At 35.0% G+C, this 16,433-nt stretch overlaps 1 protein-coding gene and 4 non-coding genes across 9 annotated transcripts in view; 3 read left to right on the top strand and 2 right to left on the bottom strand.

Moving 5' to 3' along the window:
* adamts9 (ADAM metallopeptidase with thrombospondin type 1 motif, 9) overlaps positions 1 to 16,433 on the top strand; it is a 42,602-nt gene that overhangs the window by 20,494 nt on the left and 5,675 nt on the right. The window contains exons 27-37 of one of the 5 annotated variants that reach the window (XM_043252628.1): positions 805 to 966; positions 1,704 to 1,880; positions 6,203 to 6,370; positions 8,038 to 8,199; positions 10,870 to 11,040; positions 11,267 to 11,461; positions 11,688 to 11,817; positions 15,506 to 15,600; positions 15,691 to 15,785; positions 15,985 to 16,118; positions 16,220 to 16,311. In XM_043252628.1, coding sequence (XP_043108563.1) covers positions 805 to 966; positions 1,704 to 1,880; positions 6,203 to 6,370; positions 8,038 to 8,199; positions 10,870 to 11,040; positions 11,267 to 11,461; positions 11,688 to 11,817; positions 15,506 to 15,600; positions 15,691 to 15,785; positions 15,985 to 16,118; positions 16,220 to 16,311 — 1,581 coding nt within the window. Of the gene's footprint in view, positions 1 to 804; positions 967 to 1,703; positions 1,881 to 6,202; positions 6,371 to 8,037; positions 8,200 to 10,756; positions 10,773 to 10,869; positions 11,041 to 11,266; positions 11,476 to 11,687; positions 11,818 to 15,505; positions 15,601 to 15,690; positions 15,786 to 15,984; positions 16,119 to 16,219; positions 16,312 to 16,433 lie in introns of those variants that run through there. The other 4 variants (XR_006252108.1, XR_006252109.1, XR_006252110.1 and 1 more) reach the window with 4 other exon arrangements.
* On the top strand, positions 13,122 to 13,194 carry trnav-cac. The gene has a single exon. It is a non-coding gene; the product is annotated as a tRNA-Val (tRNA).
* trnav-aac lies at positions 13,904 to 13,976 on the bottom strand. The gene has a single exon. It is a non-coding gene; the product is annotated as a tRNA-Val (tRNA).
* Positions 14,204 to 14,276, top strand: trnav-cac. Its single transcript has one exon. It is a non-coding gene; the product is annotated as a tRNA-Val (tRNA).
* On the bottom strand, positions 14,679 to 14,751 carry trnav-aac. The gene has a single exon. It is a non-coding gene; the product is annotated as a tRNA-Val (tRNA).

Consider the following 16,433-nt stretch of genomic DNA (forward strand, 5'->3'; position numbering starts at 1 on the left):
TCAGTATTTGGGAAGCTCTTCCTTTTTGTCTTGTAAGTATTTGTACACCTTTTGAAAAATGCTTCCTTAATAGCTATAAATAATTTGCATCCTTCCAAGTGACTGTACTGTGCAATTGAATGATTCTGATTCCACTTTTTAAGGATATATTTCATCATACTTGAGTATTACTATGCATCAGTCACATTGCATTTTTGCATTTTTTGCATTTTTGCATTTTTATCAAAAATATTCTAATTATTTTAAGAAATTCTTTTAATAAAATATAAAACGGTTATTTTAAACTGTAATAATATTTCACATGAATATAATCTTCAACAGAAAATGCAGCCTGGGTTAGCGTAATGGACTTATTTCAAAAGCATTTAAAAAAAGCCCCACCACTGACAGACGTTTAGTATATATGGTAATAAATTAATTTCAATGCTTTTAATTAATGTTTTTGTATTGTTTCTGGCCTTCTCTATTACTCTTATCACCTCATGCCCTCATCATTTAATTATGCTTTTTCAGAACTTAGCTAAAACATCATTTAGTTTGCTATACCAACAATAGTCAAGCATTAATAAAACGAAATGTCAAGGATTTTCAAAAAAAAAAAAAAAAAAAAAAAAAAGGAAAGGGAATAGTCATCTATTCAGTTCATAATCGTTCTCATCAAAGGAGTCAGGGTTGGTCAGTGTTTATGTATTGATGTATATTTTCCGTCAAGTCTAATGGAATGTGAAATTGGTGTGTGTGTGTGTGTGTGTGGGTGGCCCTTTTCTCATTATGTAACTTCTTTTTCTCTTTCACACCTCTCAGTGTTCGAGTACCTGTGCCGGAGGATTCCAGAGGCGTGTGGTGGTGTGTCAGGATGAGAACGGCTACCCTGCCAACAGCTGTGAGGAAAGCACTCAACCCATAGAGCAACGCTCCTGTGAGTCCGGCCCCTGCCCTCAGTGGTTCTATGGCAGCTGGGGTGAGGTAAGATGCTCTCAACACAATTGAATTGGTTTTATTTAATCAAAAGTATACTGCAATTGAATAGTCAGAGGTCAGTAAGACTTGTTTTATGAAATATTTTATTTAAAAAGGACACATTCAAACGTTCATAAGTGACAGTAAAGACGTTCGCAATGTTAAAAAAGATTTATATTTCAAATGTGTTCTTTGGAAATTTCTATTAATCAGAAAATCCTGAGAAAAAAAATTCCACAAAAGTGGCACAGCTGTTTTTTTACGTTGATAATAAGAAGAAATGTCTTTTGAGCATCAAATAAGTATGTTCGAATAATTGTAACGGATCATGTGACATTGCAGCTTGGAGTATTTAAGTGCAGAAATCAATTACATTTTAAAATGTATATACAAAATAAAGATTATAAATCAACTGTAAATTATTGAATTGGCTTTAGCATGTATGCATGTATATGTTATCCATAAGTTACGTATGAAAATAAGATTTAAGCAATTTCCGTTTCACATATACAACTGGTTTGTAAAATGTCTTGCATTTTTTGCTATTCTGAGAAAAATACAGAGGATAGATTTGAACAAAGCTTTAGAAGTTGTGTTCACACTGTGACATTATGATATTTTGACATCCTATGTGGTCCAAACCGTCTTTTAAAAATGTGCTCTCAGAAAAATTCTATCTGTTAACAGTACTAGACTTTCACTCTTTCTTTTCTCTCACCCATATTCTGTTTCTGCCTCCCTAGTGTTCAAAATCCTGCGGAGGAGGGATAAAGACCCGGTTGGTCGCTTGTCAGCGGCCCAACGGGGAGCGCTTTAACGATCTGAGCTGTGAAATTCTTGACAAACCACCCGACCGAGAACTGTGCAATACTCAGTCCTGCTCTATTAACCCTCACTGGAGCACAGACCAATGGAGCTCGGTACGCTCGTAACTATTTTAACTTTTTCCCTTCATAAGTTGTCATTCTCACAACATGCCGATGTTTCTTAACGCTCAAGACATGAAGAAAACAAACTGAAACTCGAATGGTTTGATCTTTGAGGAAGCAAATAGCTGGTTTTAATGTTTGCTGCTTTTTTAGCGAGTTTCGGTTGCACTTAAAGATCTACCAAACATGCAGTTAAATATTGTTTTAGAGGTTTATTTCCTGACTGAAAAAGCGAGCATCTCTTTGGTCGATGTGTTTAAGTTTGAATGCTGTTTCGTTTCCCCATTTAATTTTCTATGTTAGGTTTCTTTTGCAGCCCAATGCAGCTGTACTTTGGATAAATACAAATCATTGTGACGCCCTTTGCTGTGGCTTGTGTTCAAAACACAGTACAGTTGTATATAGTATTTAGAATACACGGGCAACAACGCTCATATTGCTCCACTTCAGAGCTAAAACATCTGGCCACAGGCAGTTTACTTTATTATGTTGAAACAGTCTTTCTGTGGTTTTTCTATCGATCTTCATAATCCATTTCTCTTGTATTTTTTTTTTTTTTTTTCAACCATACCTCACATGAACTCAGCTAGCCATTGACCTTTTTAAAATTTATGATGGTGCTTTTTCAGTACAAGGGAGACTTTATGTGAAAATCTGTCTATAGTTGCTATATTTTTGTATATTTAAGGTAACTTACAGAAGTGCATTTTAAGTAAATACAAAAACTTGTGTCCTAATCTGAAATCAAATGTAGTTTTGTGTCATTTTGTTGATTTGTTCATTTGTTTTGCAATTGTAATATTTTTCTAGGTAATTTACAAAATCAGTAATTATTTTGTGTATTAAGTAACAAAAAAAACATGTTTAGTGTATAAAATTCCTCATTGCATTTCCCTCAGACCCAGGGAAGGCCAGTTTTTTTTTTTTTTTTTTTTTTTAATATGCTTGTTGGCCAGTTGCTTGTGTCTACCTCATTCTTAATGAAGAGCCCCACATCAACCACTTTATATTTGTGAATAGTGATAACAAATGCTAAGCTATCCAATAACATCCATAGGCAACCATTCATTGCTTAATTTGATCTCTAATCTTTCATGGATATAACAGTATTTATTTAAAGAAACATACAGTGATGTTAAAAAGAAATGGCACAAATGATTATTAAAAAAGGTCTGATTTATTGAATAATAATTTATTTTGTGTATTAACAATGACAGAATGTCAATCCAATATCTGTCCTACATATTACACTTTTCATGGGGTGTACTTACTTTTTCATAGCACTGTATTTATACAAATTTGTTTTTCTTTTCTTTCCAAAGACATCATTTTGCTATATGGTGCTGTTCCCTTTCATGACATGGTCTGTTAATGTAACCAGACTGAAAGATAAGTTTAAATCAAATGGCAGTATTGATGAAGGTGTGCATGAACATTTCTGTATATTATTGTATGTATTTGTATTTATTTCTGCTGCCATATGTTTGTCCATATTTGTCTGAACCTGTTAATGATGATGGTCAAATTAAACAACAAGCCTTTTTCGTTTATATTTTTATTGATGTGGTAGGCAAATTTTTGTAATTAATTAATAATATTAGTTGATTTGTAAATTAGTCATCTAGAAAGGAAAGTGACTGAAAATGAATGTTGAATGTCTTGTATTATTTTGAAAATGTTTTTTGTTCCCCTAAAGATAGCATTATATTTGTGGAATAAGCATATGATCTCAAATCAAAGAAGGTACAAAATCACTGTTGTTTTGTGTGTCCAGCTTCCAATTCTGTATGACTTTTTTGTGTTATCCTGCTGCTTTTATTTCATTTCTCATCTGAGTATTTAACATCTTTTACCTGTTTTAATGATCCTTAAATGGGGGTCTTTTTTTGGTGCTCACTCAACTCAATACCTGCAGAGGAAGTCTACTACCGCTGTCTATTTCCTTTTGGACAGCACAGGATATTAACCAGTCCTGATGGTGGTGATATGGTCACAGTCAACTAAGTGAGCATAGCATGCATCAGTATAACAATGGAAAGGGCATGGGGGGTCCAAGGATGGCCTTTGATCTGTGGGAAGGTCTTTACCGGCCTTCCCAGCTCATCTAATCAAAATGGACGCACTTCTCAGAAAGAGTTTTATTCTTATGGGAAAAATGTATAGCGGGAGCGATGGCCCCACATAGCAAGGAGGCCTCTGCGGCCTGGATATCTGTGTGCCGTTTGATACTTGGAAGTCCTCAAGTTGGAATGTGGCGAGGCACGTGGCCAAGTACGTTGCCTTGTCTGGACTGATCATTTGTAGCAACAATTTAAAAGGAAAACAAGGCAATTCCGCATGGTCTAAAAAGCCATGATCAATGAACTGAAGGGTGGCATTACAGTTACACTAATATGTTTTGATTGGATTCAGATGCAGTCATGAATTGCAGTATTTGTTTTGAACATGTTTTATTAACATATACCTTTTGTAAAATCTTGACAAAAATTCCATATACACATGTTTATCATTTGCAGTTTATTTTTCTATTGTCGATTTGATGACATTTGGTACAGTTTGAGACTCAAGCTTGTGCATTTCAGGATTTTGAGTGGTTTTTAGATGAAGGGATGTTTTAAAGTAAATTACCCTCCATTCGAATCCTTTTGAGTGTAAAATTTGGTAATTTGTGCTCATTAAACCAGTGGTGCATTCATTTAACATCGGTACGGCACCTTTCCACACCTTAACTGTGACTGTTTATATGGCAAGGCCTTTATTTCAAACTAAATCATATACGTTATGATAAACTAAATGAAATGGCCCCTAAATACTCAAAGACACATTATTGTTGTATGTTTAGAGTTGATTACTGAAATTAGCACCAAGATTTATTACAAATTTATTACATGTATGCTAATAGATGTTTCATATCAACTAAAGAGACCTTCGCACACTCACACAAAACTAAATTTTACACTCGTAATAGAATCCCTAAAAGAACATATATATTACACATAAACACACACTCAAACATTCAGGCAGGGTAAGCAAGCGTATGATTTATTATGAATTGCTTTTTAGCGCTCTGGATGAAGTGGATCATTATAGCAATGGTACATGGAGGTCTTGCTTAAAAATCATTTTTATATAACTTCATGTAAAGTTGTTTTTTTTCTGCAGCTGTCCATTTTTTCAGTATAGAAATTTGTATAATATGTAATCAGCTGAACTGACTGTATATATTTTGATACTGTAAATATTTGTAAAAGTAAATGTATATATATATATATATATATATATATATATATATATATATATATATATATATATGAATGTAAAACCATTTGCCCAAGACGTATTTTGTTCTGCTTTCAAAAGAAATTCCATTCCTGAAATATAACTGTGACACAACAGTGTTTCACGTTTTTTAAGTGGTGGCTAATTTATGCTAATACATAGAAATTTGTACGACCTCACTCATACGATTTTGTACGATTTGTCAAAAACCCAAGTGATGGACTTGTTTAGGGTTGGGGTTAGGTGTAGGTCACTCGTAGAAATTCATACCAAATGGCAAAATCGTATAAATTTGTACGACCTCACTTATAATATGATTTTTGCTAAATCTGACATATTTTAAGAGTTGCCATTTCGTATGAATTAGCCACCTCGTAAAATATGTACGAGTTGCCGTGAGATCAGGCTGGTGACACACTGACTTGCTAGACTTGCTTGAAAAAGTATCCCCAGGAACACATTATCCAATTGGGGAGTTTCTGCTCTCTTAGTTCCTGTATTTCGTGAATGCATGCTGGGAATGGACTCGTTCAACTTCAGACTTGTCGCATCATATCCATCCTCCCCTACAGGACCCTTTGATTATCCGTTCCTCTCCCATCCTGGGGTCCAGGGAAGCCTCTCTCTCTTTTCCCTTTATCATTTGGTGCCAGAAAATATATCACTGGTTCTTCAGCTTGACAAGCAGATGTAGTGACTGCCATTAATTATGATTCACAGACACTTTCCTTCTTTTTTTTTATAAGCAAAAGATTGGTTTATGCTGCTTCAATTGTATATCATGTGTTATGTTATCGGTATCTTGTAATGTAAATGTCCATATACTAATTCTCCACATAACATGATGTGCTGTCAAAATGGTAATAAATTGGAAAGTAATTACAATGATTACGACAGGACTGATCTGTTCTTTTGTTTACTTAAATTCACATATTTAGACATAATCAAACATAATCACCTCAAATCACACACTAATTAGGCTTGTGTTTATCAAGCAGTTGGATTTCACTGTAGCTTTTTTCCCCTTCTTGCAGTGCTCTGCGTCTTGTGGGAGAGGATACAAGTACCGTAACGTGACTTGTGTCAATCACTCAGGCCAGCCAATCCCAGAAGAGAACTGCCTACACCTGCCCCTCCCACAAAAGCAAAGGCGTTGCAGAAGTGGGAGGTGCCCCAAGTGGAAGACGGGAAGCTGGGGAGAGGTAAAACTCTTTAAAACACTTTATTATATATTACAATGTGTGCATGTACAGACTACCATTAAAAATATTCGGTGTCCGTAAGGTTTGTTTGTTTAAAATCTCATTTATTGTGATGCCTTCAGTGTCACATGATCCTTTAAAAATCATTCTAATACGCTGATTTGGTGCTCAAAAAACATTTATTATTAATAATAATACTGATAAAATACTGAAAATAACATTAATATACATCTACAAATATATTATTATATATGAATGTTTTTCTAAGTTGCTTTGGCTCAATTGAAACAATGAGTTCAGATCTCTGAACAATTAGCTTCTTGTTCACATCAGATTGGAATTTCTTATTGATTTGAGCAAATTGGAAATGCTTTGGTGCATGTGTGCAAAAAGTAAGTAAAAATTTTATTTATTTATTTATTTTAATATAAAACCTTAATTTCCATGGTTGACTATCATAGTGAAAAAACAACTGAACATTTTCATTTTGATCAGTGTGGCTCACACGATGACAAAAATACTATATTTTGGTGGCCTTGGCCAAATTACTGACACGATAACTAGGTTTTGAAGCATGAATTAAATGTTTTGATTAATACTTAATATTTATTAATTAATGGTGATGTTTTGTTGCTTTGTATTTTCATGTAAACCATCTTAGATATTTTTTTCTTTTAAAAAATCAAAAGAACATTTTTTGTTTGTTGTAATTAAAATAGGGATATTTTGTAAAAATGTAAAAGTCTTACCTGTCACCTCCGCTCGATATACTGCACCCTTTCTCTAAAAAACCCTAACTTAAAACCAAAAATTAAACCAGATATGCAGAAAGACATATGTATTTGCATTGCACAGCATGTCCCAATTTTACAGTTCAAAATCTATTAAAGCCTTTATTTAATCTTCACTTTGCTCATCCATTTATGCATATTTCTTTGCTCAAGCATTTTATTACTGTCCCACCGAAACCAATGCAATATCACTCACTGTTTTAAGATATTTCCCGATAGGATTGAGTAGCACTCAAACTCTTTCTTTTCTCTGAAAATGACTACCATACACAGAATATCTCTGCCTGTTATCTTAAAATAAAAATCTTAATAATTTCATTTCATCCAGTTTCACTGATATTTTGGCTAAATATCAAACTTCATCTTCTGTGTAAACCACAAGCAGGTTTGAAGATACAGTAAAATGAGAGTTAAAGTGAACCGGCAGAATTTGTTTGGCAAAATAATGGTAATTTTAATGGAAGAGATACATTTTCTCCCTTTTACTCTTTGCCTCCCTTAGAAGGCATTCATGCAGTGAAAAACCTACCTAGGCTCAAAAGTGTAAAAGACAATATAAATATGCATGATAAAGGCATGAGTTCAGCTTTTACCTTCTCCTTGGTTTTTCATTGGCCCCAGCTTAAAAAAAAATGCTGTTTGCTGTTGAAAGTGGTTCCCATCAGGTACAGCGGCACTTTTCTGAGCTATAACAGAGCAGGCTTGTGCAAAAACCTCTCGACAGACTCTTCATTGTAATCCTGTCATCACATTTTGATTTATGACTTTCAGTGGAAGTAATTAATGTGGACGGCTGTGATTTGTTAAGGCTTACAGTATGTAAACAGGTCACACAAACGTAGAGTTGCATTGACCCACCTGTGTCGTTCTGCACAGTGTTCATCATCTTGTGGAAAGGGACTGCAGCATCGTGAGGTTTCTTGTGTCAGCGGTGACGAGTCTAAATGTTCCCGTCTCCTTCGGCCGCCTTCTACACAGCCTTGCCAGGTCACCGACTGTCTCTCACACTATAGCTGGGGCAAAGGAGAATGGCAAGAGGTGAATATGTAAAAAAAAAGTGTGAGTAGGAAAACATTGTGCATTAGCAGCAGCAAGTGTATGAGCATACGAATGCAACTCAAACCTCTCTCTCTCATATGATATGAGCAAAATTCAATCAAGCACGACAGTGAACGCCTACTTTTTTTTTGATCGTCCTCAGTTCTGGAAGTAGTTTTTTTCATTTAAAGGGATAGTTCCCCCAAAGAATTTGCTGCAAAACTGTATGTTTTTCGTAAAATTAATTTCTGTCCATACAATGGAAGACAATGCACAATGTTTTTCAAAATATCAAAAGAAAGAAAGTCACATAGGTTTGAAACCATAGGACATTCCGGTTTGTCAAAAAAAGACATTATTGACCACTTGCAAAGCATTGCGAGTTTACGTTTTAGTGAATTTTAGTGAATCAGCACTACTCAGGTCCGTTGAAAAGGCTACTTTTACTTTGAAAGTATTTACATAAATCAAGAGCTATATATAAATAGTCCATTTTTGGAACACAAATTAAGATATTTTTGATAATATCTAAGAGCTCTCCATAGACAGCAACATCAGTGGTTCATCGTAAAATTTATACAAAGCTATGAAAATACTTTTTGTGCACAAAGAAAACAAATGTAATATATTGAACAATTCTTCAACAGAGTTAATAACACGCACATCCCCAGAATGTAATCAGCGCTGTTTACGTTCAGCATGGGCGCACTTTTTCCTGAGCGTGAAAAAAAAAATATTTTCGGGTGAACTAACCCTTCAGTTTCCATATCATCACCCCTAGTTTTTGCTAATAATATATTACCCTATGTTTCTGCTATTGTTATATTATACGGGGGGCTTTATATACACAAATATTATATAGACAAATATTGTCTTAGAAAGCTGGGGGTCTTTGAGTCTAAAAGATTGAGAACCAATGGTCTAAAGAAAAACTTTTCAGACAACAAAAACGGTTCCACAAGACTCGAATCTGGGTCATCTAGCAGCATGAAATCACAGCACTTAAAAGAAGTGTAATTAGTTGAGTGCACTGCTCTAGAGAACACCTCCACTTCTCCCCCTCCACAGCAGACACAGGCAGCTGGAGCCTATTAGACTAGCTCACTTTGCCTGTCGGATGCTTAAGGGGCCAAGTTGCCTCGCACAAAGCTTGGTGCTGCTCACTGTCAACACTTTACTGCTTATGACAGAGTTCTCAGAAACAGGTACCTTTCTTCCCACTGCTTTTACTTTCTCTGCATTGCAGTTAACCCCTTAGTAAAGATTCCAGTCCAGGTTATCATTCACTCTTGTTTTTCAAAGAATTGTTGTTCTTATTTTTTTTTTTCTTGTCTTTTTTCGCTGTCTGTGCTAAGTGTGGAAGTGAGAGAGAGAGAGAGAGAGAAGGGACTCTCTCTCAGTGAGGGACTATTCAAACTATTCATTTTATTTTTATTTTTTTAGCCTGCATTATAGCTTAACACTTTAGATCACATTTTCTTTTGACTGAACAATTTTTTTTTTGCTCTTATCCAACATACAAATGTGTCTAAAAAACAGCTACATGTCAACTAGCGGTCTTTAGAGTATTAGTAGACTGCTTCATTTCTTCTATCAATTCATTTTGATGAGTACCCAACATACTGACTTGCAAGTATATGTCAACTTATTCTACTAACCTTAAACCTACCCTACTGAGAGTTAGTAGACACGTAGTTGTAAATGAATGACGAATAGCTGTAGTTGTACATCTAAAAAACATCTAAAATGGACCCTCAAAATAAAGGGTAACCCAAGATTTGTGCCAGCTCTTTTCTTTTCTTTATATTGAAGAAAAATAAAGATCCTTATATCTAAACAATATCTTTTTATACTTTTAGTTGATAGTGACATTAACATTATTAATATTGTGTTATTGCACAGTACATAAACTAATTTTACAATACAACTTTAAATTTAAATAACGTATTAATGCATTTTCAGTTAACTTTAATTAACATTAATAAATGGTATGTAATAATTGTTAATAATAATATTTTAATTATATTTGAACATTAGTTGATTCACAATAACATATTATGAATAACATATTTTTACTGTGTTTATTTGTATAAAAACCTCCTTTTGTTAGTTCATTAATGTACATTAACTATGCATTTTAATGAATATAGAAATCAACCTCGAACATAATATTAACTGAGATTCACAAATGCTACATAAATGGTTAACTTATGTAACGTTTAAAACAAAAAAACTAGAGATAGACTAACATTAATAAATGCTATATAAATATATATAAATCAATGTTTATGTTAGTTTATATAGTTAATGTTATTTAACTGAAACATTTTTGAAATAGTTATATGTTGTTGTGTGTGTGTGTGTGTGTGTTTGTGTCTCTTTCATTGCAGTATTCCTTGAATTAAATAGCGTTTGCACTGATGGCTCGGGCCGTCATCACTGCTTGCAGCTATATTCTTACATTATATTAATAGCTAAAGCTGAACTTTATTTTTAAGCCCACCAAAACACATTTGAGTACATCTCAAATTATGTTGTTTTTTTGTTTTTTTTACAGAAATGCGCACACGCATGTAATTTCCTCTAACTCCTTATCTTGGCTGATCAGATTTGTACCAGTATTATCCTGCTTTCTGGAATTTGACGATCACTGGATGTCCCTTTCTTCAGTGCAGCAAAGCATGTGGTTCGGGGTACAAGGTTCGAGCAGTGGTGTGTTTGGATAAGGATGAAGATGAGGTGCATGAGGCTTACTGCATGAACCAAAGAAAACCGGCGGATGAGGAACCTTGTATCTTACAACCATGTGAGTTCATCTGGATTACAGGAGAATGGTCTGAGGTGAGAGTGAGGAAATAATACAGTTATGAAAATTATATTTGGAAATAATTTGACAGTTTAAGTTCTATGCCGATAGATGCTAGAATCCTGAATGACTTATGCTGAATAAATGAATAGATGTAATTTGTTAAGTGCACATTTATGATTCAACGTTGGACAATTTACAGTAAAGTTTCCGACACTGTAGATTGGGTTTCGTTTCCATCAAGCCTGTTTTTCATTTTAGTGCTCAGTCACGTGTGGTCTGGGGTTTCAGAGGAGGCTGGTGTCCTGCAGTGAGGTTCACGCTGGGATTGATAATTATGAGTATAGTCTTAACTCTTCATTAGACTGCCCTGGCACCCCTCCTGAGGACATCTTGCCCTGCTTTCAGCTGCCTTGTCCTGCCCCACACGCTTGGAGAGTGGGTATATGGGGACCTGTGAGTTTATTAAAGTAATTATTCAACATTTGAACTTGTCTAATAAAATGTTCAAGGAATGAAAAGTGTTGAAAAAAATTAAAAACTTCTTAAAAAATTATAATATGTAGTTTTGCCGAATTTAGGACAGATCTGGGTGGATAATAATATATACTTAATTGATTCATTAATAAATTACTAAATGCCATTACTGACCATTACTGTTTACCCTCTTTTTGCATGTTAGTGCTCTGCAACCTGTGGAAGTGGTTGGACAGAGAGACAAGTCCAGTGTATATCAGCAGAGGGTGAGGTTTCTGAAAAATGTCTCTCCTCCTCCAAACCTGACGAACGGAAATCCTGCATCAGTCCTTCTTGTGAGTAACAATAAATGGTAATAGCAGCAGGACAGCGAATTGCAGTGAATGTCCAATTACAAGGAAAAGTTTATTAACGCCCATGTAGTGGTAGAAATTAAAGGTTTGACACCAAGTGGCATAAAATCTCAGGTTACTGTAAAATTATATTTTGCTCAGTTTAGTTCTACTGAATTCACCAGTGTTACTATTGCTATTGTTATATGTTACTATTTAACTCTGTCCCGTGTTGAATTACCAGTACTAACTTTTTTTATTAAATATTACAATTTTTACACTCCTGAGAAACATAAAATATAAATAGGCAAAATAGTTTACAAAAAACGGTTCATAAACGATTTTTAAACGTAGAAAAGATTAGCTGCTTCTGGTATTTCAATTGTCAGTGATGATAATACATCTCTGCTAAATATATTTAAAATGAACAAAGCATGAAATGTAAGTATTAAATGTGTAACATTATGCATCTTTATATATATATATATATATATATATATATATATATATATATATATATATATACAAACTTGCAAAAGACATGGAAAGACATCAGATGCTGTGCAACTGCTTTGCTTCATAGTGAATCACTGATAGATGTTTCTGTTCTACTTAAAGGAATAGTTCACCCAAAAATTAAACTTCTGTCATCATTTACTTACCCTGAAGCAGTTCCAAACCTGTTTGAATTTCTTTGTTTTGCCGAACACAAAAGAAGAAATTTTGAAGAAAGTTTGTAACTAGGCTGTTCTGGGTCGCCATGGACTTCGATAGTAGGACAAAAAAATACAAAGAAATCCGTACAGGTTTGGAACCGCTCAAGGTTGAGTAAATGATGACAGAAGTTTCATTTTTGGGAGAACTATTCTTTTTATGGCAAATGCACTGGCGTGGAAAAAATGAAACAGCGCTGTGAAATCTAGGTATTGTTGTATTGTTAAGCACTACCATGTCAATGGGAGAAGTTAGGCTTAACCATTTTCAGCCACAAAAATGTGAATTGATTGTGACACCCACTACACCGTGTCTCTTTCAGAAAGTCTGCTAAAGTGATAAAGGGAGCTCTATACTAATTTTATGTTCAATGTTTCAAGAAAGCTGTAACCATGAGAAATGTTTGACCCAAAATTCATTTGACCTAAAATATTTAGATTTTATAGAAATATTTCGAAATTTAAGAATTCAAGCAAATTTACTTCAAAATATTTGATAGTCAAATTTATAGTAAAAACTTTTTACAATTGCTTTCCTTAAACATGCAGCATCCAGTAATTTTCTGAACATGACAAAGATTGTTGCACACCAAGGTTTCCGTAGTGTAGTGGTTATCACGTTCGCCTCACACGCGAAAGGTCCCCGGTTCGAAACCGGGCGGAAACATCCTTTTTTCCTTTTTTTTTGTTTTCTTCAAATGAGCACCATACTAAAAATATTTTAAAACTAATTAACTCACTAATATAAAATAGAAAGAAACTGTAAAAAACGACAAGACATTTTTGAGAAGGTTTTTGTAGTTATATTGTTTCTTTTTGTTGTTGTTTTTGTTTTTGTTCAGATGTGAGATTGGCAGCTGAAACAGGCCAAAATCAACCATAAATTGCTAGGGTTTTGGGGTCCGAATTGATGCCCAGCAGCCCAATTTTTTGCCAGCACAGGGGTTTGTATCGCTAATTAAAATTGGCTGGGACTTATTGGCTTTTGCTCAGATGTCACGATATTTCGAAGACTGAAATGAAACCAAGTTGGTGTTAATCAAAATCTTGGTGTTAGTCCAAAAACAATCATTTGATTGGGAATTTGTATGTGGGCGGTGGGAGAAAAAATATATAGGCATGTTGAAAATGTCTTAACATTTTAACATAAAAAATATCATCTGAATAGGGCAAAAGAATACATTTTAAAAACTTGTTTCCACCCAATCTCTAACCACAGACCTGTTGTGTGTTAGATTAAGAAACACACAAAGAATTACTACTACTCTGCTTTGGTAGAAGGCTAGCCATCTATTTAACAAACCAATTTAGCAACAAGAGACACGTGTAGCACTTGTTCTATAGACTTTTGCTCCAAAGCACCAAAACTAAAAACATGTTTCCGCCCGGTTTCGAACCGGGGACCTTTCGCGTGTTAGGCGAACGTGATAACCACTACACTACGGAAACTCTTACAAGAGCATGGAGGTTTGTTTTGGAGGCGTTTTTAAGAGAACTTAAAGTAAGTCTGAATTCGTTCCTGGAAGGCCAGTGTCCTGCAGAGTTTAACTCCAACTTGCCTCACCACACCTCTCTGGTATTTTCCACGATGACTAGTAAGAGCTTGATTTAAATAGGCGAGCGTTTGTCTGTACTGTGTGATTTTCTCGAGTGGGCAAGGACTTTCTCACACCAGAGTTTCCGTAGTGTAGTGGTTATCACGTTCGCCTCACACGCGAAAGGTCCCCGGTTCGAAACCGGGCGGAAACAAGGTTTTTAGATGTGGTTCCTTGTCTTGTGACGCTAAATTGGTTTGAATAGATGGCTAGTCTTCTACCAGAGCAAACAAGCACCTTACTAAAAAAATACTCAATTAAATTTCTTAATCATAATAGTAATAACAATTTCACATCCAGTGCAGATTCTCTCTAGAAGAAAATGGGGTCCCTGAACCACCAGGGTTCCCCCTTGATAGGGTGCTGGAGGAAAAAAAATACATTTTACAAACTTACATTTTTGATTTTGTACATGGCCGTCATATACAGTAACATTTGTATGTGTTCTATGACTAGGAAGAGGACTATATATAAATACATATACCCAGATACAGAAAACAGTTTGTCCACATTTCTATAGTGCAGAACTTTTAATTAAACAAATAAATAAATGTCTTGTTTCCGCCCGGTCTCGAACCGGGGACCTTTCGCGTGTTAGGCGAACGTGATAACCACTACACTACGGAAACCCGCGCTGTTAGCAGGCTCTTGCCCTGGGGGTTTGTCAAAGAACTACAGGGGGGTCATAAAGCTATTTAAGAGAAGTACATTGTTACTAATTGTATTAATTCATTATTTGTGCAATACGATTTTACATCAATTTTACGTTAAAAGTATTTCCCCCCTAATATTTCATGTCCAACTACAGACAATGCCTTCAAAATCTTGTTTCTAAAGGCAGATTAGTGCCATCTGGTGGGAGTAAAAAGAAAAACACGTATTTTTATTACGTTTTGGATTTGGACATTTAGACATTTCCAACATTCTACTTTTTTTATAAAGATTTAGATTTATTGTTTGAAACGTCAATTTTGCATTGCTTTCACTACAGTCAGAACTAAACACAGAAGAAAACATTTTACAACATAAAATATGAAACAAAAATGTAACGAAATGAACAGGAATGCTTCATCAGAGTTTAATCAATCTGATTTCATCCTTTTATCTGAGTCTTCTGGCACAGTTTTGCCATATTGTTAAAGCCCACACCAGTTCATTTATTTATGTAACAGTGTGTCTTTGAGTGTTTGCTTGAGTGGATGTGTCTGATTTGTTCTCTTGATGTTTTAGTGTTAACCCCTTCCTTGGTATCTGTGTTTTTACTTTTTTCTGCATTGTAATAATTTGCAAACTGCATGCGCAAAATTCCCAGTATCTAAGTATTTTTGTATATTTTCCATCAATTTCGGTACCGTACAATCTCTTTTCCTCTCTCGTTTTCAGGCCACGTCCCCACTAACTGTCAAGATGTACGGCTCCAGAAAGGCATCGTCTCTGACGGCGAACAGACTGTGAAAATTAATGGAAAACTTTTAAAAGTAAGATGAATTTTTAGGTCTCACTCGAATTTCTTTTAACATGACATTCGACTCTTCTGTGGAACATTACCCGGCTTCTCTATTCCTCAGATGTACTGTTCAGAGATGAACACAGACAGTCCTAAGGAGTATATCACGCTGATCACCGGAGAAGAGGAGAACTTCTCTGAGGTCTTCGGATACAGGTTACATTTACCACTTTAGCTTCCATTGCGAGTGTATAAATATGAATTATTGCATTATTTTGTGCGCTTTTACAAACACACGCACACACACACACACACACACACACACACACACACACACACACACACACACACACACATATATATATATATATATATATATATATATATATATATATATATATATATGCACACACAGGCTGATGGACCCAACACAGTGCCCATACAACCTAAGCAAGAGAGAAGATTGCCAGTGTAGAAGGGACTACACAGCTGCTGGTCTTTCTACTTTTAGAAGAGTCAGAATGGACCTCAGCACAATGGCCATTATAAGTAAGCCTAGCCAGCAAATTATTCTTGAATAGTTTTCTTGTTCATTTATTCATTGCATACGCCTACCTCACATTTATAAATGTCATTTATTCATTGCATAGCTACAGACTGGAAATATGCCTTCATCCACGAAGGGCGCAGGGTTCCTTTTGCCACAGCAGGAGATTGCTATAGTGCAGCCCACTGCCCACAGGTAGGTAGCACACCACAGTGCTTTTCAGATATTACCATATTTCTAATATAAATAAATATACGAATAACAGACATTTTCCTTCATTAGTTCACTCATCCTGATTTTAGAGCAGGGATAGCGTG

This window comes from Puntigrus tetrazona, chromosome 11 (assembly GCF_018831695.1).
Source record: "Puntigrus tetrazona isolate hp1 chromosome 11, ASM1883169v1, whole genome shotgun sequence".
NCBI classification, from domain to species: domain Eukaryota; kingdom Metazoa; phylum Chordata; class Actinopteri; order Cypriniformes; family Cyprinidae; genus Puntigrus; species Puntigrus tetrazona.